Source organism: Cebus imitator, unplaced genomic scaffold, assembly GCF_001604975.1.
Source record: "Cebus imitator isolate Cc_AM_T3 unplaced genomic scaffold, Cebus_imitator-1.0 Scaffold18, whole genome shotgun sequence".
NCBI lineage: Eukaryota > Metazoa > Chordata > Mammalia > Primates > Cebidae > Cebus > Cebus imitator.
The window spans coordinates 15,987,419-16,013,778 of NW_016107333.1; the positions used below are offsets into that span (position 1 = coordinate 15,987,419).

General features: G+C 42.5%; 1 protein-coding gene across 1 annotated transcript in view; it reads left to right on the forward strand.

Moving 5' to 3' along the window:
- LOC108291247 (60S ribosomal protein L12-like) overlaps nucleotides 1–14,636 on the forward strand; it is an 83,065-nt gene extending 68,429 nt beyond the window's left edge. Inside the window, exon 2 of the mRNA XM_037732471.1 lies at nucleotides 14,452–14,636. Within this exon, the coding sequence (XP_037588399.1) occupies nucleotides 14,452–14,636 (185 nt within the window). The remainder of the gene's footprint in view (nucleotides 1–14,451) is intronic.
- The last annotated feature ends 11,724 nt before the right edge of the window (nucleotides 14,637–26,360 follow it).

Below are 26,360 nucleotides of genomic sequence, written 5' to 3' on the forward strand. Positions count from 1 at the left end.
GAAACCACATGGCTAGCAAATCTGTGTACTGTACTGTCTGATCCTTTACAGAAAAAGTTTGCCACCCCCTGCTCTTGGTGGTGGGGTCCCTGAGAGAAAACATCATGGAGCGTAGCCATGCAGAATGTGATAGACCTGTATAAGAATGAAATAAACCTTTGTTGTCTTCGGATAGTGAGATTTCAAAGAATTTTTGCTACTGTATCATAGCCGAGTCCATCCTGACTCTACACAGGGTAAAGAAAAATCTCTGACAAAAATAGGAAAACAGAAATTATAGAATTGAAAACACCTTGAAAGAGGCTCTCCAAACATTAATGATAGAAACTATGCAAATTCAATGGCATTGACATTATTCTTTTAACCAGGTGGGGAATAAGCATGATCCCCATATACTAATGAAGCTATTTTTCGATTAAGCCAGACAAAAACATGATATTTTCCCCCAAAATTCTAAATGAATTCATTTCTGTATCCAAAGAAGGCCAGCCAGCTTTAATCAGACACTGGTTTGTTTTATGAGAGGAGTGAAGAGGCTCATTACAGCAAATCCCAGGCACACGTTGATAAATTCCTAAACTTGGACTCTCATAAAACTCAGGAACACACTTCCCATTCCACTCTTCTTCTGAATCACCGAGCCAGAGGCAGTGCCTGATTTGTGACCTTCAGCTGTCTGCCATCCCTCATAGATCATTTCCACCTAATAGAGCCTTAAAATTGTCATCATTTTCTTTCCTTCCACATTTGAAAGAAATGTTAAAGATTAATCCACCACTAGGTTAGCTATTTTGCAACCTCCCCTACCCTGGTTAAGAAGGAAGTCATTGTAAATAAATGTAGCTTTCCATTTTAAATGGACATTTTAAACGGTAGCAATCACGGCAATTTCAGCAACATAGAGGGGAGGGGAGCGGAGAGGAGCGAAAGTGGATATAATGGGCTATAGGTAACATATTTCACCTCTAGGGAACCAGGGTAAAGCTTTTCCCAGTTCTCTCAGATTGAAAGTTGTAACCACCTAATAGCTAGTCGGGAGCTTGGAGGAAAGGAAGTGCTCCCTGCCTTGTTTCCCATCAGCTTTGACATCGCATCTGGCTAACTCTAATCGCTCCTCTGTGTACCACGGCAGGATGCAAAGGAATAAAGAGACGTGGCTTCTTGTTGACTGAACCCTAGTGGAGAGAGATAACAGGTACCTATATAAGATCATTGCAGATAAACAGGGTACTCTGACCAGAAAGGCCTCTGTACACCTAAGAATTAATTCAACTGAAACTGGGGTAGGGACAGAGAGGGTGGCAGGAAGATGTGCTCAGTCTCAGGGGTCAGCCTCCAGGCATTCTGTAAAGCAGCTCCATGTTCCTGAGGCTATGGATTTGTGCTGCTCAAGACTGCGTCATCCAAATTCAGGCTCAGAATGGAAATTCTAACACAGAGCTCTACCTTGGGCTGTGACAAGTGTTCTCTACAGGCCCAAAGACTAAGGAGAAAGAAAGGAAGGTTTTTTTTTTTCTTTTGCCGTTAGTGACAGCCTTCTCTGTGAGCCTGTCTGATTCCTTCCAATCTATTCCAGAACAATAAGTAGAAATGAGCTCCCCGACCCCTGCGAGGCAGGTAGGCGCCATAAGAATGAAAACAGAGCTGGGAGCCCCAGCTGAGGAGTTAAACTGGGTCCAGCATTTTGGTTTTATCAAGTGCCTGGGCTTACTTAAGTTCACAGATGACTTCTAACTAGGGCAGCTGCTGAACACACTGGAAAAACAAAAATTCAAAACAGCCTCACTAAATTACAGGTGAGATTCAAAGCCACCAACAAATGAGCGTTAATAGAGAGCCCGTACCACAGCTTAAATTAAGAGAAGAACAATAAAAATACCCACATACAAACAGCATGCAAAAGCGCTGGCTATATATGTATGACAAAAGAAGACCTGGAGATCTTAGTGGACAAGTTCATTAGGTCAGCAATATCGTAGAAGTGTTAACAAGAATATAAAAGGCAAACTATGGAAATATCTTCATAGATGCATGCATTCTTTTATTCAGCAAACTTTATCAAATGCCTTCTATGCTCCATGTATTGTGCTAAAATCTAAGGCAAGGCTCAGTAATCTATAGCAGCCCACCGGCCATACTATTTTACATGGCTCTTAAGCTAAGAATGATTCGTATGTGTTTAATGTATAATATAAAACAGAGTATTAGCCTTTTGGAGAGAATAGTCGCTCAAAGAATACATTGCCTCTCAAACTGCAAAGCCTGAAATATTTACTCTCTGGCTCTCTTCAGGAAAAAAAAAAAAAAAAAAAATGCCGACCTCTGATCTAGGAATACAAAGTTGACTAAGAAGTGGTCCCCACCTTCAAAGAACTCACTGTTTGGTGTGAGCTATATAATCAGTATCATAGTTCTTTGTCCTCTCCTGGCTTCACAAGATAGAAAATTTGAGGAAAGCTCATAGAAAGTGATAAAGATTAATAAAAGAATGGGAAGAAGAATTTATGAGAAAAGTTTAAAGGAATTTAGATTATTTATTCTCGAGAAAAGGAGTCTATGGGGAGACTTAAGAATAGTCTTCAAATATTTGAGGTGATATTATTAAGCAAAAGGCTTTCCATCGTGAACAGAAAGATTAATAGAATGTAGGCTAAAGAAAAGTTTTATTATAGAGATGGAAAAATTTCCTGGAAAGCTTTTAAACTTTTACAATGAATTGAGAAATCCATTGTCTTTAAGCCTCTAAATCTAGCATATTTTCTCATCTGTCTGGGATTTTTAAGGGCTGTTTGAGTGTTGTCCAAGCTGACGGTGAGGGGTAGACTTGATGCCCTGTGTCTGGGTCTAGGTTTCCAATTCTTCTCTTCAGAAGCTGGAGATTTTCAGAAGTAAATCTTTTTGCTTCTCTGGGCCTCAGTTTTCTTCTCTTGCAAAATGAGAGCCTCACATGCTCTGAGTCTGTGATTTCTTAAGCCAAAACCTTGAAATGGTTCAGCAGCCAAAAGAATGTAAAGGAGGTTAAATTATCTCATCTCACAAGGGAAGAAGCAATAGATGCTGTTTTATTCTTCATGTGAATGAGGAAATGTAGACTCAATATTTGTTTTCAGTTAAAGGTAGCTTTTAGTTGGAAAACAATAGAATAGGTTCACTGGAGGAAAAAGACCAAAAGAAACTTGAAAATGTGACTCAAGATTATAAAAGAAAAAGGGGGAAACGTCAAGGAGGCTCACACAAAGGAAGACATAAAATAGGATAGCAGTAAGAACTGACATTCCACAATCACAATCAATGTGAAGGGGTTCCGTGCTCCTCTTTAGAAGACATACATTCTTAGATGAGAACTAAATTCAAAATTCAACTGCATGCTGTTTGCAAGAGAGCCACTGAAAACCAAAGGATCCACATGTGTAAAATATAAAGGGTTCAATGTGGAACTTGGCTAATCATATGCCAAGTTTTTAGGAGTCTTTAGGAATGAAGCTGTTTTATTTGGATGTAATCTGTGCCTCTGCCCCAATGTGACCATCCCTTGCTTTTTAAGGAAGGTCACAGAGACGCATGGTTTAAAGACAGTTGTTAGGAACTGATGGTATTTGAAGATTTCTTTCCATATACTGACTCATATCTAAAATTCTCCATCAGTAGAAGGACATTGATGTTGGAATCAGATGAAGTATTATTTCACCCAGTTCCATCATGTTGTAGCAATGGTCATGTTAATCAAATGCTGGCCTTTGAGCAAAGAGAGATATGTGATAACATTGGATATGTCATATGCCATGCAATATAACTCAACATCTCCACTAACGTCTATCCGGCACCTTCCACTAACACATTCAGATGGAATTCCTGATGTTGCACCTCAAATCTGCTTCTCCTACAGACTCACCATCTCAAATGGGAAAGCTGCTCAGGCCAAAATCCTAGGCACCATCTCTTTTCCCTTTCTTTATCTCAAACTCCACATACGCTGCAAATCCTGTTGGCTCAACTGTCAAAATATACCCATCTCCAATGCTACATCTCTGGTTTCAACCACTATTGTTTCTTCCTTGGATTAGTACAGTAGCCTTGAAACTGGCTTGCTGACTATAAACCTAGGCTTCTCTAGTTTGCTCTCAACACAGCGGCCGGACTGATCTACTGTGTGCAATCATGGCACTATGGTTGATTATGTCATTCCACTGCTCACAACTCTTCCATAGCTCCCTATCTCAATCAGAGTTAAACCCAATGTCCCCCAGTGGTTTCGAGGTCCATCTGCTGCTATCTCTGTGGCCCCTCTCCTCCCACTTGCCCCTTTGCCCACTTCACTTCAACCACACTTGTCTCCTTGCTCTTCCTTAAACTGGCACTCAAACACACACCAGTCTCAGAGCTTTTGCTATTCTTTCTTCCCAGAACTCTCTTCCCCCGATATCCAGATGATTCCCTGACTCCTGTTCTCATGTCTCTGCAAAAATACTGTCTTTCCTGTTAGACTTTTCCTGCCCACCACTATGTGGAATGGCAACACCACACTCCTAGTTTCCTTCCTCTGCTTTATTGTTTTCTAAAGTACTTGCCTTCCCTGGTATCTGGACACTTCCTTGTTTTATTGTCCATATCTCCTGCATCTCATACAAAAGCTCCGAAAAGTCAGGTGCTTTGTCTCTACCATTACGAAATGCTCAGAATTGGAACAGAAACTGGCCCTTTTTTTCTCCTCAACAAATATTTGCTGAAGGAATATGAACGTGCTTTGAAAATGATAAAGCACTGTATATGTGGATAATTATTATCTGCATGGGTGGGCAAAATGAGATTTTTTTCTTAATTTCCAGTTCATTTTTCTCCACGACATATCCTTTTGGATCCATCGTAAGGAGATTCTTCCTCTAACTACCTAAAGATCAGGTACTGCCAGTTTTGGTCATGAGACCCCCAGAGGTGATATTCAGAATAGCCTACAACCTGTTCAGAAGGAACTCACGGGAGTGGACCCAACAACCCATCAAAATGACGCCAGCTGAAACCAACCTGTACTGCCAGAGCAATATCAGCCTGGAGAAACTTACAACCACTGGCAGCAGTTCTACTATACCATTGTTTTGTAAACCTTGTAGAAAAATAAGCGCTGAACCAGGAATCAAAAAACCTAGTTTGTTGCCACTTCCCCAACTCAGGGTTTCTTAAGCTCAACACTATCGAGGCTACATAATTCTTTGATATAGGAGATACTAGCAGCATTCCTGGCCTTTGCCCACTAGATTCCACTAGTATCTCCTCCCCACTCCCACCCCACCACCAGCTGTGGCAGCCAAAGTTGTCTTCAGACATTACCAAGTGTCCTTCGGACTGAGAACCACTACTCCAACTCCTAGCTATCAAAACTGAAATAAATCAGTAAATCTCATGAGTGTTAATTTCTTCACTCATAAAATAGGAACAGTAACACCTATCACATGCAGTAGCTTTAAAGACTCAAGAGATAATATATACATAACAAGTACTTAACAAATTTGACTATATTATTGTTATACCTATTAGTTTTCACTCCTGACAAATAACTAGAACAATTTATCTTGCTCTGATAAATGACTACTTACGTAAGCTACACTGAGGATAGGAATATTGCCTTTCCACAATCATAAAGTTGAGGTTTTTTGTGCCTTATCAGGCCACACCTGCAAGACACAAATTATCTCCAAATCCATTCCCTGGTTGGTTTCTCCTCTTAAAGAGCATGCCCTTTAAAGAGTGCATTTAGAGCCAGTCTGCTCACCCATGGTTAATTTTGTGGGCTGTTTATCTACAGTAGGATTTATTTGAGTCTATCTTGGTAAATGTAATGAAGGCTGGGTGTGCTTTTATGGGGATGTGAGGTGAAGCTAGGGACAGCAGAGAAAAGTCTTAGGTTAGTTTTGGAAATGTCATTTCGGAATCAAATTGGAAAAGTTCTATACAGCTCTAAAAGGGAAACTCCAATAAACAAACGCATCACAACAAATAAGACAGAAAACCCACATCTGCTTTTTGGAGCAGAGGATAGTATAGTATTTGGTGTGCATTCTATCTTGGAAACTATTAGCCTGCTCTGCCCATTTTTCAGGTCCCTGCCCCCAAGGACTAGACAACTGAATTTCGTGGTAGACTGTATCTATTGTGATATTAATTTGGTCTTTCTCTGGTGAAAAGACACAAGCGAATGAATGGTAGGAATCTACGAAGATGGATATAATTACCCCATTTTGCAAACGAAGAGACTGAAAGAGGTTTCACAGCCTGTCCAAGGTCACACAGATAATTGATGGGGCCAAGAGATGAACTCAAGTCAGCTACCTTCAGATCCCAGCTTTTTTCATTAAACGGTGCTAAAATACCTTGACATTCTTCAAGTTCATTTACCTGCCCCCTACCCCTGTTATTTCACCATCTGCCCTAGAGAAAGGAATGGCAGTAAATATAAGCAGTTTTTAAAAGGATTGGTGCATTTATAAAGGGCAAAGCCCAAAAATCTGAGAAAAGAAGTTGGGTTGATGTTGTTGATACTGAAAGACAATTGGGCCTTCCCTGAACCTACCACTGGTGAACTAGCACTGGGCAGGAGCTTCTGCATTTGAACCCTCAGGAGGATTCACACATTCTCTTATGGAAAGTTTGAGCTGGCTAGATGCAGTGGCTCATGCCTGTAATCTCAGCACTTCGGGAGGCTGAGGCAGGTGGATCACCTGAGGTCAGGAGTTCAAGACCAGCCTGGCCAACATGGTGAAACGCCGACTCTACTAAATATACAAAAATTAGCCAGGCATGGTGGTGGGCACCTGTAATCTCAGCTACTCAAGAGGCTGAGGCAGGAGAATCACTTGAACCCAGGATGCAGAGGTTGCAGTGAGCCAAGACTGGTGCACTATTACATTCCAGCTTGGGCGACAAGAGCGAAACTCCATCTCAAAAAGAAAAAGAAAGAAAGAAAGAAAGTTTGAGCTTATTGAATCTTAGCCTGGCAGGTAGGATGCATGCCATAAAAACTGCCTCCACTGAGGGGTGAGATCAAAACATGCACAAAGGGTCAGGGAGACCAACGGACATAAAATTTCAGGCAGAATAAGTTCAGGAGATCTATTGTATGTCATGGTAATTATAGTTAATAACATGTTTTATAATTGAAAATAGCTAAATGAGTAGATTTTAACTGTTCTCACTATGAAAAAATAAGTATGTGAGACCCACAGCCAACATCATACTGAATGGGCAAAGGCTGGAAGCATTGCCCTTGAAAACCAGCAGAAGACAGGGTGCCCTCTCTCACCACTCTTATTCAACATGGTATTGGAAGTTCTGGCCAGGGCAATCAGGCAAGAGAAAGAAATAAAGGATATTCAGATAGGAAAAGAGGAAGTCAAATTGTCTTTGTTTTCAGATGACATGATCCTATATCTAGAAAACCCCCATTGTCTCAACCCAAAAACTTCTTAAGCTGATAAGCAACTTTAGCAAAGTCTTAGGATACAAAGTCAATGTGCAAAAATAACAAGCATTCTTATACAGCAACAACAGACAAGCAGAAAGCAAAATCATAAATGAACTCGTATTCACAACTGCTATAAAGAGAATGAAATACCCAGGAATGCAGCTAACAAGGGAAGTGAAGGACCTCTTCAAGGAGAACTACAAACGACTACTCAAGGAAATCAGATAGAACACAAATAAATGGAAAAACATTCCATGCTCATGGATAGAAAGAATAAATATCATGAAAATGACCATACTGCCCAAAGTAATTTATGGATTCAATGCTATTCCCATAAAACTACCATTGACATTCTTCACAGAATTAGAAAAAACTTTTTTAAAATTCATATGGAACCAAAAAAGAGCCTGTATAGCCAAGACAATTCTAGGCAAAAAGAACAAAGCTGAAGGCATCATGCTACCTGACTTCAAACTATACTACAAGGCTACAGTAACCAAAACAGCATGGTACTGATACAAAAACAGACACATAGACCAATGGAACAAAATAGAGAACTCAAAATTATGACCACACATCTACAGGCATATAACCTTCGACAAACTTAACAAAAACAAGCAATGGGGAAAGGAGTCCTGATTTAATAAATGATGCTGGGATAACTGGCTAACCATATGCAGAAAATTGAAACTGGACCCCTTCCTTACACCTTATACAAAAATTAACTCAAGGTGGATTAAAGACTTAAATTTAAAACCCAGAACTATAAAAACCCCAGAAGAAAATCTAGGCAATACAGGATATAGGCACGGGCAAAGATTTCATGATAAAAACATCAAAAGCAATTGCAACAAAAGCAAAAATTGACAAATAGGATCTAATTAAACTAAATAGCTACTGCACAGCAAAAGAAACTATCAGAGTGAACAGACAACCTATAGAATGAGAGAAAATTTTTGCATTGTATCCATCCTAACCTGACAAATGTCTAACATCCAGAGTCTACAAAGAACTTAAACAAATTTACAAGGAAAAAAAAAAGATTAAAAGTGGACAACGGACATTAACAGACACTTCTCAAAAGAAGATATAAATGCAGCCAACAAACATATGAGAAAAAGCTCAGCATCACTGATCATTAGAGAAATGCAAATCAAAACCATAATTTACCATCTCACACCAATCAGAATGGTGATTATTAAAAAGTCAAGAAACAACAGATGCTGGCAAGGCTGCAGAGAGATAGGAACGCTTTTACACTGTTGGTGAGAATGTAAATTAGTTCAACTACTATGGAAGACAGTGTGGCAATTTCTCAAAGACCTGGAATCAGAAATATCATTTTACCCAGAAATTCCATTACTGGGTATATACCCAAAGGAATATAAATCATTCTTTTATAAAGATACATGCATGCATAAGTTCATTGCAGCACTATTCACAATAGCGAAGAACTGTAATCAACCCAAACACCAGTCAGTGATAGACTGGATTTAAAAAATGGGGTACATATACACCATGGAATACTATGCAGCCATAAGAAGCAATAAGACCGTGTCCTTTGTAGGAACATGAGTAGAGCTGGAAGCCATTATCCTCAGCAAATTAACACAGAAAGAGAAAAACACCACATTTTCTCACTCGGAAGCAGGAGCTGAACAATGAGAACATGTGGACACAGGGAAGGGAACAACACACACTGGGGCCAGTGGGTAGGGATGTGGAGAGAGGGAGAGGATCAGGAAAAATGACTAATTCATGCTGGGCTTAACACTTAAGTGATGGGTTGACAGGTGCAGCAAACCACCATGGCACATGTGCACCTAAGTGACAAACCTGCACATCCTGCACATGTACCGCAGAACTGAAAATAAATAATTTTTAATTAAGTATGTGAGATAATAAGCTAATTAGCTTGGTATAGCCACTCCACAGTGTTTATATATATGCCAAAACATCATGTTGTACACCATACATATATATAATTTGTCAATTAAAATATTTTTTAGTTTTTAAACAAAATATATACACCTAGTTCATCAGAGGAGATGCTGGCCCCAGAGACCTCCTCTATACTCACCCCTTCCTTATGCCTTATACAAAAATTAACTCAAGACCTTCACACTTCCTAGATATGTGGCCTTACACAAATGACTTAACCCTTCCAAGCCTTCATTTCACTTGTTTATAAGATGGAGATGATGATAGCAATGCCTATCACCCTGTATCTTTGTGAGGATTAAATGAGACGCAAGTAAAGCGCTATGCATTGCTGCCAACCCATATTAGATGCACAATAAACATAGCTATCATTACTATTAAAGGAGAAAAATTAGGCCGGTGCAGTGGCTCATGCCTGTAATCCCAGCACTTAGGGAGGCTGAGGCAGGTGGATCACGAGGTCAGTAGTTCAAGACAACCCTGGCCAACATGGTGAAACCCCGTCTCTACTAAAAATACAAAAATTAGCTGGGTGTGGTGACATATGCCAGTAATCCCAGCTACTTGGGAGGCTAAGGCAAGAGAATTGCCTTAACTGGGACCTGGGAGGCAGAGTTTGCAGCAAGCTGAGATCGCACCACTGCACTCCAGCCTGGGCTACAGAGCAAGGCTCCATTCCAAAAAATACATAAATAAATAAGATTAAAATAGGCAACATTTCAATTAACTTTAGCAAAAATGAATTTAATATGACTATTTCCTCAGGTCAGACAAACATGAGATAGGCTACCCCTCACTGAATCATACTTTCCAACCCTGGTAACTGAGTCAACTTGATTCCCTTTAGGTTCAATTCCAGGCTCTGGTACTAATTTTGTCCCCAGTTAAGACAAATAGGTTGACCTCTCTGTCAACAGGGAGACTTATGGAGTCCGTCATGATTAATTCTGTTTCTACCAGGGGATGAGCCCCATGACTTACATGTTGAGTTTTTCACTGTAAAGCCTCAACCTTCCCAACCTTCCCAGTCACTGAAAGCAGAGTTCTATGCCCCAGCCACCATGGCTAGCTTTCCTGCCTCTCAACACGTGTCCCCAGTTCCCTGACTACTTTTTCCTGGCTTTCCCAGTGCTCAGTACCAGTTTGATTGGAACTGAGCCACTTCAAAGCTGTGGGAGTCTCATCTCAACAGTTTTCAGATCTTGGATCCCTATTAGACCCTGGATTAAAATGTTCAGGAATCCTACATGTTCTTCCCCTGGACAATTCCTTGAGAGGGATCTTCTAAGCTCACATCACTACATGCCAGTTCTGAATATGCTACATTTGGCTCCTATCTTTGGCTGACCTAACCTCCAGACAGTAAAGCATGGCATGTAGGAGCCCAAGGTCTGCAGTCACACAAGGAGCACTTGAGTACCAGTTCTGCCACCAGCTAGCTGTATGATCTTGATCAATTACTTATGCTTTCTGAGCCAAACTATAAAATCACAATAAAAACTCATACCTCTCGGAGTTGTTGTGAAGATTGAAAGAGGTAAATTCAATTTAGTTCCATAATTGGCACATAGAAGCTTTCAATAGGTCAGTGTTATTCTTGATGGAAGGGATCTTCCACCATAGCATGTCCCACCTCTGCCACAACTTCATGTCTAGCCATTCTCTACCTATTTAAACTAGACCTTTAACAAAACTACTTAGAAATTGCTCAAAAGCCTAGATAGCTGCTCATGACAGTACTGATACAAGAGGTAAAAAGAAATTATTTAGATAGGGAGGGTAAGAGATTTCACAGTAAGGTTTCCTTTTAATAAAAAGCAGCCCTAACATCATTTCTTTTCCAACAAAAAGCAGCCTGAAAAATCAAGCTGCAAGCATAGATAAGCAAGCTAAAAGCGTGAACAGGTAAATACTGGCAGCCATGCCAATAGGAAAAGGCTACCTGGGGGCCAGGCATGTTCAGCATGGCAGCTCTATCTTCCCTTTTCTTTGACAACCACATGTACAGTAAGGAACAGACAACACGGCGCCGGCCAGGTAGAGAACCCACCTCCGTAATAAAAGACTAGGGTAGAGTAGCCAGCTTCTTCACAGGCTATGTAAATGGCACACCTGGTCCAATCATCTTTCGGCCCTGTGTTAATCAGACACCGCCTCCATCTATAAAACTGTGCTCATCTATAAAACTGTGTATTTCACAACAAAACCAGAAGACCCACTCAGGTGCCCCTGTCTCTACAGAGAAAGAGCTGTTATTCTCTTTTCTCTTTCTTTCGCCTATTAAACCCCTACACCTAACCTCACTCAATGTGTGTCCGTGTCTTTGATTTCTTTGGTATGAGGCAACAAGCCTCAGGTATTAACCCAGACAAATGAAGTTGTTTCAATATTTTTAGGTCTTTCAAATCAAAGTTAACCAAAATCAATTTTGACATACACTGTTGTTTAATATTTATTTAGAACTTCATTCCCTCAACAAATATATAATGAGCGTCTATTACCATATTCCAAGAATGGGGCCATGTCAGTATCAGACAGACATGGTACCTGCCCTCATGGAGGTTACACTCCCCTATTTCCCCAAACAGAATTAAAGAGACCCTTTTTTGTGGAAAATTTCTTACGAATCCAGATTTGTATCTAGCACAGTAATAGCTGGTAAAATGATTCTTTTGCTAGTAATTCCCTATACTTTCCAATCTTTTAAATGTATTTTTGTTCTCATTTTAAAAATTTATTAACATTGAAAAATGTGGCCAGGCGCAGTGGCTCACGCCTGTAATTCCAGCACTTTAGGAGCTGAGTGGGGCAGGTCAGTAGTTCAAGACCAGCCTGGCCAACATGATAAAACACCATCTCTACTAAAAAATACAAAAATTAGCCGGGTGTGGTGGTGTATGCCTGTAATCCCAGCTAATTGGGAAGCTGAGGCAGGAGAATCACTTCAACCCAGGAAGTGGAGGTTGCAACAAGCAGAGATGTCAACACTGCACTCCAGCCTGGGCGACATAGCGAGACTCTGTCTCAAGAAAAAAAACTTTTGAAAAATGCTTGCTGACTGACTGCATGAAGGTATCCTTATGATGAAGGGAGATCTGGCCATTTCACTGCACTACCCTTGTGTTTCTCCTGGTAAACCTGAGCGAATGGCCACCACTGGTTCCTGATCTGTGGCCCAACATCTACTGTCCTCCCTCGAGGTCCTTTGCCCTTTTTTCTCTTCCGGAACCTTCCAGTATTCCAAAATTGAATACTGTATTTTTTAAATCTGAAAATTTAGAACACATACCAGTTACTTATCTGGATTTTTTTAAACAAGAAAGAGCTCCCAATTGCTGCAGTCAGTCTTTTAGAAAAGCAAAGAAATTTCTCTCTTGGGGAGTTGCTACATATGACGCTACTCTGTTTTAAAGGGTCTTAGGTAAGTCTTCAATTTTGTAAAGTTTCGAGATTAATAATACCTTAGGGGGGAAAATGCTGAAAGGTAGGCAGGTCTCGTCACAGTAAAAGAAAAGATTCTTTCCTGCTTTGCTGTGATTAGCAGCATAAATTGTGGTGCGAGTGTTCCAGTGCTAAATGAATTAGTATGCATCCCACCCAGAGTACTGTATTTGTTGAAGTAAAATGCTTACAATCTTTGCTTGGGGGAGGAAAAAAGGGGTATGTCATTGAGTGAATATGAATTAATCAGTACTTTATGGACAGAACCCATAATTTTAAAGCAGGGGAAAAAAGCCGAGGCATTTATCAGGATCCCACTCAGCAATCTCCCTCTGTCATTGCTAATAAATCTTTTATGAAATGGAGTTTTGCAATCTTTGCAGGAACATTACTTTTGTTCCCCCAATTTTCCTTTGCAGGAAAAAATAAGTTAGCCTCCATCTCTAATATTTTCCCCTCCCTCCCTTATTTCAGTGTCCTGTACTCAGAAAAATCTCTGAAGCTCTTTATTTTTAAAGTTTCCCTCCTACCTCCACCAATTTATAATGTTAAGACCCCTTTCTTCAGAAGAAATAATTCATATAGGTCTTCTCCCAGGAGATTTAGGGAAAGAAGCTGAGTTTCAGGTGAGGAATGCAATATTTTTAATAAGTATTAATATCCCAGGCCTGCTAAACAATCAATATTTATAGATGGAGTGATAAAGTCCATAGGGAAATAGGGTTTGGAGATGAGTAAAGGGATAATTAAAGGATACAACATTCCAACTCAAATGTTTTATAATTTTCCTGTCGCTACTCACAGAAGCAAGATTCTGCCGAATTATAACCAGCCTGCCAATAACCTCATGATGCCCTGATTTAATTAGGATTTGATGCTCCCACCTGAAGGTTAGGTTCATTAGCTATAAAATAAGCCACTGGATGTCTGGATTAAGAATTAAAGGAAACCCTAAGTGTAGAGTGGCACGTCGCCAGTTTCTAGCTGCTTCAACCGTGCAAATGGACGTGTGATCATTCTCCCCGAGGTTGGTAACATTTTATTTTTAGCCACAAATCCACAGGCCATTTCTCTTGGTTAGGGCTGGGACCTGATGGCCAGTCGAAAGCTTAAAAAGGTACACGACTGAGGAACAAGTTGTTAAGAGGCTATTATGAAGGATTGACGGGAGGGGGTTGGAGGCACATAATGATTTTGCCATTAAGCTTTGGTTCCATTTTACAGCTTGGATTTATTTATAACAACAGGTGGTGGTATTTGTGGGGAATTGCTTGTTTTTTCATTTGAGAAGGGCAGCTCCATACATCTGCTGGGAGGTGAAACAAAACCTTTTCCAAACACCCGTTTCCTCGCTTTGTGCATCACCATTAGGAAGGAAGAATTTGTAGCAAAAGGCCACCCTGCCATTATTTCTTCCTGATGACACTCATTTAGCAGCCATTAAAATGCAAATAGAACTATGATTTTTAGATCACAAAATTAACATTAACGGTTGGATGATTGATTAAAGGTCACGGCAACGGTATAACTTAATTTCTTAGATAATTGTGTTCGGTTTTCTGCAGACTGTTTGGGTTTCCGAATTAATTTTATCTGTTGTTGAACACTGACAGGTGCAGTAATTGGCACCGTCTCCTTTGGGCTCATTTCTTCCCGTGCACCTCACCCTCTTCTCTTCCCCAAAGCCATCGACTACCACAGAGAAGAGAAGTCCAAACTGGCCAGCTGCATCAGCAGACTTCTGCATCCGGGTGAGGTCACTGGAGGGGTTATTACAGAGCTGCAAAGCCCCAGATAGAATTTCATTCTGTGGCTAACGAGTTTTCCCTCTAAGAACTGCCTGCGTCAGGCTCACTGTGGTAAAAACTGACCCCCGCCCCTCCCCTGGGCCTGAGGCTAGCCTCCTCAGATCCCTGGCTGAAGGATCCCATCTCGCACCAATTTTTCTTTAATGGAGGCCATAAGCCATGGGACAGAGGTAATAATAACGCCCCCCCCAGCTTTCCATGTCACCTTTCTATGTGAGAGTTCAGGCAGTGACCCAGGAAGCTGAGATGGGAAGTGGACGGAGATTGGATCTATGTGCAGTGCTTCTCAAATGTCAAAAAATAAAATACAGATGGTGCTTACTTGGCAGGCTAAATACCTTCCTCAAACCTGACAAACACGGAACCCTGTATTGTAAAGCCAGGAATTCACAGAAGCAGCACCATAGTGCTGAGAGAATTAAGTTAAACTTTATTATAATTATTACTATTACTATTAACTCTCAAAATGATTTTTCCTAGAAGTTTCAAAAGACTTCATTTTATCAAGATGGATTCTATTTTGCAAACTTCTGTCCATCAGCTAGATTCTAACTCAAATCATATCCTCTCCTTATAGTCTTAGACTAATGCTGTACAGCCAATTCCTAATTGACTGGTCCTGCCCTCTGAGAGCTTACAGTCTAGTAGGAGAGACTTGCACATGAAGCAATTAAAGAAAAATGCAAAGTAGAATGCTAAGCCATGGCTAGATGTAAGATCTTTGAGGTCACAACCATGTCTCATCAGGCTTTAATTCAAACAAGTACTCATTCAACAAACATATGTTGAACACCTTCTCTGTGCCAGGCTCTGTCCCAGACTCTAGGATAGTCTAGAACACAGTCCCTTCAGAACAAAACTTATGGCCTCTGATGGGTACAAGGAAGGGGTAATAAGCAATAGACAATATTTAAAAGTGGGCTGATGCCAAGTGCAATGGCTCATGCCTGTAATTCCAGCATTTTGGGAGGCCAAGGCAGGAGGATTACTTGAGCCCAGGAGTTTGAGACTAGCCTGGGCAACATGGTGAAACCCCATCTCTACAAAAAATACAAAATTTAGCTGGGTATGGGGGTGTGCACCTGCAGTCCCAGCTACTCAGGAGCCGAGGCAGGGTGATCACTTGAGCCTGGGAGGCCGAGGCTGCAATGAGCTGTAACTGCGACTCTGCACTCCAGCCTGGGTGACAGAGTGAGACCCCGTTTCTAAAAAAAAAATAGTAAAACGAAAGCGGACTGACGCCACTCCACTCCAGCCTGAGCAAAAGAGTGAGACTCCGTCTTAAAAAAAGGAAAAAAGTGGACAGAGCATAAAGAGAAAGGAAAAAGTACCATGGGCACTTGTAGCAGGCTTTGTATTCTCCGTGCCTGGCACAGTACACAATAGGTCCCAAATTATTGCTTGTTGAAGCCATCAATCTCTTTACGAATGAACCAATAAGAGGCTATAAAGATATAATTCTGATGAGTTCTAGAAAAGTCCATGGGAGAAATGGGACTTTTAGGCTACCACACTAGCTACTGTCAATTCCTGAAATGCACAATACTTCTCTTACTCAAGAGGCTTCATACATGCCACTCCTGCTGAATGACACTCCGTTGTCTCTTTAACATCTACTGAGACCTCAGCCCAAAGGCCGGGACTGCATGGAAAGCTTCTCTGACCACCCCATCCCCATCCCCAGAGCAGGTCCAGGGCCCGGGTGCAAAGACCCAGCCAGACACTAAGGTTCAAGTTCCCACAGATCCCACTGCCCTAACACCCTGCTTCCACTCCCCCAGGGCATTTGCTGATTTACATGATTGTTTGATGTAACTTCTTTCCTCTATCTGAACTCTAGGCTCCATGAGGGTCTGGCGATGTCTGTTTTGTACCACTGTGCCTGTTTTGTAGGCCCTCAATAAACCATCATTAAGTGCATAGATAACATTTGCTGCATTTGATCTTGAAAAACAGAAAGCACCTAAACAAGCAAAGAAGAACAAGAGCAAGCAGGGAAGGTAGAAAGAGTGCAGAGTGCGTTCCCTGGGTCTGTGCACGGTGCACACAGTGTTTCACCAGCTGCCTGACTGGGGCTCAGATGGAGCAGAGCAGACAGTGATGAGGCTGGTGCTTCCTGGTTCCCAGCCGTTAACCCTTGTTTAGTTCCTGGGTTGTGGACAGATGGATGAGTCCCAGGCAAAAGCACACCTGGGTCTGGCAGGTGGCAGTGTTCCTGGGACAGCAGCTATCTACCAACGGTTTAGCGATCTCAAGACTTTATAAGAGGGTACCAGCAGATAAGAGCAATCTCAGAGGCAAAATCTGCACCCCAGGGGGCTATACCCATGTGGCCAGAAAGGAAAATGAGCTAAATTATGAGCAGACTTAAAACTCAGGCATAGGCTTTTGATCTTGAATGCAGCAGGCAACACAGGAAGTTTCTGTAGATCCCTAAGAATGGGGAAAATGATGAAAGGCATATTTTTAGGACTAATTTCAAAGTGGAAGCCAAATACTGTGCTGGGCACCGGATAACTAAAGGTGATATAGAGATTTAGGCTTTTCCAAAACTCAGTTTCCCATTTTATAAAGCTTATGGGAGATTCTGAATGTCCCGAGTTCAAGTTTCCACAGTCACCTGCTAAGAGGATGGTTTTGTTGGTTTCCACTTCTGGTTTCTAAGCTCCCTAAAGGCAACTCCTCACACCTGAATGATGAAGACAGTGTCTAGCCCTTAGTAAAGGTGTGTTAAATAGATAAACGATGAACTGTTCTATTAGAACACAAACATAAAAAGCAGCCCCACAGTCTGTGCTGTAATGCAAATCCTCCCTCCTCGCCAATTATTTCTTTTTCTTTTTTTTTTTTTTAATTTTTAAACAGAGTCTCACTCTATCACCAAGGCTGGAGTGCAGTGGTGCAATCTCAGCTCACTGCAACTGCCAACTCCCAGGTTCAAGCAGTTCTCCTGCCTCAACCTCCCAAGTAGCTGGGACTACAGGCACACACCACCACGCCCAGCTAATTTTTGTATTTTTAGTAGAGACAGGGTTTCGCCATGTGGCCAGGCTGGTCATGAACTCCTAACCTTGAGTGATCCGTCCCCCTTGTCCTCACAAAGTGCTGGGATTACAGGCATGAGCCACCATGCCTGGCTCTCCCTAATGATATATTAAACAAGTTTCCCCAACAAAGACTTGACTTTTATCAATGTTGCCAGGACCAAAGACAGCCTAAGCTTTCCCCTCCCTTGACTGCAATTTAACAGAGCTCCTTCTGGGAGTGAAACCAGCCCCTCTCTGAATTCAACACAGTCCTCCTCGTTGGCAAACACTAACCTGGTAAGTTGTATTTCATGAAGTTAACTAGGCTCATTACAGAGAACATATTTCCAGGAGGAAGGATGTTAATTTCTTCCACATACAAAGAACAAAAATCAATATCGTAAATCCAGGAAATCTCCCCTAAATGTCTTCCCCCTCATCACTCTCTCCTGCACTCTGTGTAAATACCATATGACAGGTTAGCTATATTTCTACTCAGGCAATATGATATTGAGGTGACTGCAAGACAAGTCATGCTGCTGAAGTGAGGAATATTAGCCAAGATGTTACTCCTCAAGGAATTTTGTGACATTGGAGTTCTGTCAAGTGGAGCTGAATGTACCTTCATCTTTTAAACCAGCCCCAGTTCTGATTCACAGCCTGCTTAGAACACGCTGAACTTGAAGAGTGACCTATAGATTTTCATCATGAGTTAGAGGTAGATAAAAAGGAAGCAGTTTTCTAGGGCATGTTTGGATTTCAATATATTCATTGACTGGAATATGTAATAAACACAAACTACGCTTACTGTGTGAATGATACATTAAAAAGAGGGACGCAAGCACCAATTTTACAGGAACTTGACAGTCTAAGTAAGCAAATAGAGTTTAAACCAAGACTTAGTTTTAATTTTAAAACACACACATCAGAGCCTAGTAAATTCCTACACAGAAATGTGAAATCTCCAAGTAATGCTTTTTCTGCCACCTTTTGAGAGGCCCCTTAACCTCATGCAGCCCCAGAGAGGGGAACACAGCTTCATTTTACGAGTAAACAAGAATCTAATTTTAGAAATCCTCCAAGATGTTGACCTTTGTATTGGGATCTGTCAGTCTAAGACCCTGGGTCTTGGATGGGTTATTATAAATTAAAATCTAATACACCTTCCTTCTCTCTGGATCTATAATGCCTCGTTCCATCAGCAACGTCCAGCTTAGGTGTGCAATACAGCCCACGAGGTGGACTGCAAAACCTGGTGACTTCAGCATCCCAAGGGCATAGGCAAAATTAATTAAGACACTGCCACAAATATTAGCCCTCCTTGAATCCTCCCTCCCAAGTTTATTTCTAATTATCTCCCACTGAGTCAGGTCTCCAATGAGTCAAAATTTTTATTAGATTCTAGAAGCCTATCTCCTGACAGCTTCAAAGGATTTTTATATTTTAGCATAGTTGATCCCCTCTAATATGCTTCCATCTCTTAACTAATCTCTGCCTTGAATCATATTATAAAACCGTAGAGTAGAAAGAGTCATTTAAGGTCACCAAGCCCAATTCCATCTGATTATAGACAAGGAAACTGAGGCCTAAGGAAGTTTAGTGTCTTCAAGAATATGAATTAATTAACAAGGCAAAAACTTGATGCTACAGAGATCCACTGTGAGGTAGTTTCAAGACCAGATTGGAAATGGTCTAGAGTAAAGGCCAACATGCTTTGACATGTTGGAGTATTTCATCAGAAGGTCAGCCTATGCCCCAATCATCCTACGTAAGACCCTCCTGTCAACCCACCCAATCCAAACATTCAGAGCCTCTAGCCGACATTTGGGTGCCTGCTTCATGAATGAGGACAGGTCTATGTCTCTAGGTTCCTTTTGTTTTGCTTTGTTTTCAGTATGCTTTCCTTTTTCTTAGGACAGGAAAACATACTAAAAACGAAGCAAAACAAAAGGGAGCTAGAGACAACAGAAAATTCAAGAAACAGAAGAAAATCTCAAAAAACATAAAATCTCAAGGCCATATTTCATACATAAAATATGATGCTGCAAAAGGGAATCTATTAAAGAACAAAAATGAGTTCTTAGTAAGACCATAAAGGCAAATAAACAGCTTGAGTTTAGACAATGAAGCCAAAAATCTCACAAAAAGTAAAAGATATAAAGAGAGGAAAACTTGGCCCAAAAATGATGAGTGCTAAGGGGTTAATCCAGGAAGTGTACCATGCAACCAACGAAAGTTCCAGGAATTTGGCACAGAGAAACATGGAGGGAAGGAAACTATTTCAAGGCATGAAGCAAGCCCATTACCCAGGGCTGTAGGTAGAATTCTCTGCCTGAGAGAGGTCCATGAGGGCTCAACACCACAGTACAGCCCTGTGGATTCCAGAACGCCAGAGATAAAGAGAACTGAAGAGCTTTTGAGAATGGAAGTAGGGTTTTCATCAAAGGATATGGAATCTGGATGACTGTGGACTTCTAGGCTTTGGATATAAGAAAATAATGGAGCAATGCCTCCAAAATTCAGAGAGATTACTTGGGCTGGGCGCAGTGGCTCACACCTGTAATCCCAGCACTTTGGGAGGCCAAGGCAGGTGGATCACTTGAGTTCAGGAGTTCAAGACCAGTGTGGCCAATATGGCAAAATCCTCTCTGAACTGAAAATACAAAAATTAGGCCGGGCGTGGTGGTGTGTGCCTGTAATCCCAGCTACTCAGGAGGCTGAGGCGAGAGAATGGCTTGAACAGGGGGGTGGAGGTTGCAGTGAGCTGGGATCACGCCACTGTTCTCTACCCTGGGGGACACAGCAAGACTCCGTCTCAAAAAATAAAATAAAATACAATCTCTTGGAGACAGCTGTGAAGCAGGCCATTGGGGAAACAGCTGGACAGAAAACTAATCATCCAGTTAGCTTTGATTTGGGGAGAGGGAGGTTCAGAAGGCTGCCTACCAACAGCCATTTCCCGCTTTGTCCATGCCACTGGATTTTGTTGGGGCTGCAATCTGCTCAGCTCCCACGGATGAACTGAGATTGGTCTAAACCTTAAACTAAGACTCAGTTTTAATTTTAAAACACACATATCAGAGCCTAGTAAATTCCTACGCAGAAATGTGAAATCTCCAAGTAATGCTTTTTCTGCCACCTTTTGAGAGCCCCTTAACCTCATGCAGCCCCAGAGGTGGGAACACAGCTTCACTTTACAAGTAAACAAGAATCTAATTTTAGAAATCCTCCAAGATGTTGACCTTTGTATTGGGATCTGTCAGTCTAAGACCCTGGGTCTTGGATGGGTTATTATAAATTAAAATCTAATACACCTTCCTTCTCTCTGGATTTATAATGCCTCGTTCCATCAGGAACATCCAGCTTAGGTGTGCAATACAGCCCATGAGGTAGATTGTTGTGGTTGCCAATAATTCATCTAATAAAGGCATGTGACCAATTCTGGCTTATGAGATATAGGGCAAGGCTTTAGGAGGGTTCTAAGAAAGAATTTGATCCCTAGTCAAAGAACAACAGAAGGTTCAAAGGCTGAGTTTTGGCTCCTGCCATCCTCCTTCCTGCTTCCTTCTTATATAGAACAAGAACATGCTCCTAGGAAGTGCAGGAGGGATCTTGGGACTACCAGAAGAGATATGGCCAAGATACTGAGGATGGGGGAAAAAAAAAAGACAGGGACACCGGGTCTACATCCACCTCTAAACCCACCCCGGAACCACCTACAGCCATGATTCTTACTGTGTGAGATGATTCTTTGTTTTTTTTTTGTTGCTGTTTTTAGGAGTCTTGGGGGTTTATTTGTTTTGTTTTTGTTTTTGAGATGGAGTCTTGCTTTGTGGCTCAGCCTGGAGTGCAGTGGCAGGATCTCGGCTCACCACAACCCCCGCCTCCCAGGTTTAAGCGATTCTCCCACCTCAGCCTCCTGAGTAGCTGGGATCACAGGCACCCACCACCACACCCGGCTAATTTTTTTTGTATTTTTAGTAGAAACAGGGTTCCACCATGTTGGCCAGGCTGGTCTCAAACTCCTGACCTCAGGTTATCCTCCTGCCTTGGACTCTCAAAGTTCTGGGATTAAAGGCATGAGCCACCAAGGCTGGTCGTCTTTGTTATTTAAGCTATTGTTAGTTGGGTGTTTCGTAACTTGAGACCAAAAGCATCTTAGCTGGTATGAAAAATATTATGGGCAGGCTTTGTTAGGTGACATTTGTTTAAAAAAAAAAAAAACTAACAATGGTTACACTGAAATCTGAGAAGATAAAAAACGAGATTCTCATGCACTCCACAAGGAACGGCCAATGAACTTGTGAAAGATGTTCAGCCTCACAGATAAAACGGAAACACAAAATCGAAATCACATTTAGATACCATTTTATGCCCATGATACTGGAAAAAACAAATAATAAAAATCGGTTCGTTCCAGAAGAGCCCTCAGGCAGCAGGCAGGCAGGGAAGGGAACCTCAGAGCTGCGGCTGTCAGTGGCCCAGGAAGCCACATTTGCACCGTTTCCTTCTGATGCCACCTGCCGCTGGGTCTGAGGCTTCCCTCGGCTTCCTCTCCGCTTGCCTCATCCCTGACTGAGCCCCAGGCAGAAGCTGCGAACTCAAACCAGCTTTAGAAACATGCGCATGTAACCACATTCGCACCCTTTTGAATTTAATTCCACAGTATAATTAAGCACATATACTGCACACGCACGGCTATAATACCAGCTGTCGATTCAATTTGGAAGTGTACATTAAACAAATCCAAGTAAGAGGCAACAATCTCTGAGCCTTAGGCCTGGGGGAGGAGCCACTCAGCAGCCCCGCGGAATGAACATTCCGTGTGACACACTGCCACCCAGTGGCCAGAATGCAGAATGTCAAGACCAAGAAACCGCTTTGGTTGTCTTTGGACCTGAAGCGCCTTGCAAATGCTTGGAAATATTCTGAACCAAATTGAGGTGAATTAAATATAACTGGGCCAGGCGCGGTGGCTCACGCCTGTAACACCAACACTTTTGGAGGGCAAGGCGGGAGGATCATCTGAGGTCAGGAGTTCAAGACCAGCCTGGCCAACATGGTGAAACCTGGTCTCTACTAAACCTACAAAAAATTAGCCAAGTGTAGTGGCGGCCGCCTGTAATCCCAGCTACTCGGGAGGCTGAGGCAGGAAAATCTCTTGAACCCGGGAGGCAGGGGTTGCCCTGAGCCGAGATTGCACCACTGTACTCCAGCCTGGGCGACAGAGCCAGACTCCATCTCAAAAAAAAAAAAAAATGTAACTAAGTTGGAATAAAGTGAAGTGAATTGAATTAGCATAAAATGGACAAGGTTATGTTGGAACAAAACCAGAGTTTGACGAGCTATTCCTAAACCCATGGAAGCACTGTATCCTTTAGGCCAAAGTGAAGCATCCTCCCTGCACCTTGCACCAAGGAGAGAGTTTTGTCAGAAAAGATCTCAAAAAGTCAGGTGTCTGTGTATGCTCTAGCTAAATGATGCTCAGATGTGGTCCACCAGGTCTGCAGTATACAGCCATTTCTAACACTTTACAAATAAATACTGACTAAACAAATACAGGCTGGGCATGGTGGCTCGTGCCTATAATCCCAGCACTTTGGGAGGCCAAGGCGGGAAGATCACCTGAGATCAGAAGTTTGAGACCAGCCTGGCCAACGTGGTGAAATCCTGCCTCTACTGAAAATACAAAAATTAGCCGGGCAGGGTGGTACACGCCTGTAATCCCAGCTGCTCGAGAGGCTGAGGCAGGAGAATCTCTTGAACCCAGGAGGCAGAGGTTGCAGTGAGCTGAGATTGTGCCACTGCACTCCAGCCTGAACAACACAGCAGGACTCCGTCTCAAAAATAAATACAGAAATAATCACAGGCAAACAAAATATGAACTCAAACCTTGATAAACCGGCTGAGATGAAGGGAACAATTTCTCAGCTGCCGCCCTCAGTCTTGGGAGCCCCTTCCTTGGTGTCCAGCTGCACCTAGAACACCCAGCTCCCATTTCAGCTACTTCTTCCTCGTGTCATGGTGGCAAGTTTAAAGACCTCTCCCCACTTTGGGTTGTGAACTCCCACGTTTGCTCAGCACCATGCCCATCATATAACAGATAAGATATGGGAGGGAGGAAGGAAGGAAGGAAGAGAGGTAGGCATTCTTACTATAGCACTGATATATAATTTCAACAGAAACCATTTCTTCTTTGTTTTGACACAGGCCTCGGGTCTCCTAAACAGAGCTTCTGCCATTTTCCTGAGGCTTTATGGCTGTAGGGGTGATCACAGTTACAAGCTCTCCAAATTTGGGGGGAAGCTTTTTTGTTGTTTGTTTTGGAGACAGAGTCTCACTCCGTCACCCAGGCTGGAGTGCAGTGGCGCAATCTCGGCTCGCCACAACTTCCACCTCCCGGGTTCCAGCAATTCTCCTGCCTTAGCCTCCCAGGCACCTGGGACTAAAGGCGTGCACCACCATGCCCAGCTAATTTTATATTTTTAGTAGAGATGGGGTTTCACCATGTTGGCCAGGCTGATCACGAACTCCTGACCTCAGTCAATCTGCCCACCTCGGCCTCCCAAAGTGCTGGAATTATAAGCGTGAGCCACCACGCCCAGCAAGCTCTCCTAGGTTTTTATTTGGCTTCAAAGAGCTCCCCCAGTTTTTCTTTAGCTTTTTGTTTAATTCGGTCTAGTTTCTTCCTGTCTTCAGGTAGCTTCCAAACATGCTACATGGTGTGGAATAAATCTATAATGAGGTGGGAAGATAATACCCAAAAATCTTGACAATTTGCAAACATCTAATTTGAGATTGCTGTGAGACAGGGGCACCACTTCACAGATGTGGAAACTGAGGAACTAGAGTACTTGCCCTCAGTCATGGGCAAAGTCCACAGCAGCACACGGACAAAACTGAGGTCTCCTCACTAGCTGAGGCCTCCTTCATACCTCACTTGATCTGGAATTCAGGTGAAGACAGGAAGTGACTTATGGGGCTCTCTAAAACCTCAACAGACCTTATGTCTTGAAAAAGATTAAGAACCGCTGCTAGTTTGTTTTGTTTGTTTGTTTGTTTGTTTGTTTTGAGATGGAGTCTCCCTCTGTCACCCAGGCTGGAGTGCAGTGGAGTGATCTTGGATCATTGCAGCCTCCGCCTCCTAGGTTTAAGTGATTCTCTTGCCTCAGGCTCCCACACCCTGCTACACTGTTAGCTTTTTGAAGAAGAGTCTGTCCCTGACCTCAAGGAGCTTGTACATTCCTAACCTAAAAACTGACACTTTGGGGTAACAGGAATAAGAACTTTGTAAGAGTTAAAAACTAAATCCTCTAGGATCAGCCAGTGACAGATGAACCCCTCTCATTAAAAGAAGACTCTGTCCTGTCTTTGTAACATCCTCCAAGGGTGCATGGATGATATTCTCCTTCCCTAGACAATAGCTGCAAGCGTGTGTCTGAGAGGATGATGTATTTATAAGAGATTTGGTTTTCAACCCAATAAATCAGGCCCAGTGCCGTGTCCAGGCAGAGCTGTGAGCCTGTGACTGGCTTAACAATTGTCTAGAATCATCTTGATTGTTCTCTGAACTCCGAAGGGGGATGATTATTCTTTCATGGCAATTTTGGCCTCAGGATGCATATGGGCTAGTGAGGCAACCAAAATGTAGGCAGGGATTAAGCAGGGTGTGCAAACTTCTGCAGGTTCAGAACAGTAGGGCCCCTCACTAGTTTTACTCATAGGCACGGGGTATCAGCAGAGATGTTGTTATGATTCCTAATCTGGGACTTATTCCGAGGCATTTCTTCTTTGCCTTTTCACAAAGTCCACCCCGCAGAAGCCGAAGCCTTGCCTTGGAAGCTGTGAGTGGCCTCCTGTTGAGGACTCAGCTGTTGGTGTTGCTCCTGCACACACGCACACGGGCCTCTCTCTGCTGAGTCATCCTTCCTTCCTTCCCACTTCCCCCCCCCCCCCCCCTCAAAGCCCCCCCTCCCCCCCCCCCCCCCCCCATCCCTCTCACTTCCCCCCCCCCACCCACTCAGAGCACTTCAAAGCCATTTGAGGCCTCTCAGATCCTTATCCCTTCATGGTCCTCTAGAAAACTATTCACCAGAGATAAACTCCCGGGGAGAAATTTTGTTAAATCAGATATGGATCACATGTGAGGATGGTTTTAAAGAAAATAAAGGCATTCTAGGGAGAAAAGAAGGGCAGGGGAGTCTTTGTTGGGAAGATTATTTGAAATAAGATTTTCATTTACAGCGCCGATGAGTCCGAAGTGAAAGCAATCACCACCATGAGAACTATAGCTGCATATTAATATTTTTAAATTCCTCTTTTTTTAAAAGATTCATTACACACACACACACACACACACACACACACACAGCATGCTCACATCTACCATGGAAACTCTACTCTTACTTTAAGAGAGTTCAACTCCCCTGTGAAGATCTCCCTGTTGGCCAAAGTACCCCTCTCCTGCCCACGTCCCCTACCCCCTTGAACACCCTGCTTAATCCCTGCCTACGTTTTGGTTGCCTCACTAGCCCACAAGCGTCCTGGGGCCAAAAATGCCATGAAAGAATAATCATCCCCCTTCGGAGTTCAGAGAACAATCAAGATGATTCTAGACAATTGTTAAGCCAGTCACAGGCTCACAGCTCTGCGTGGACACGGCACTGGGCCTGATTTATTGGGTTGAAA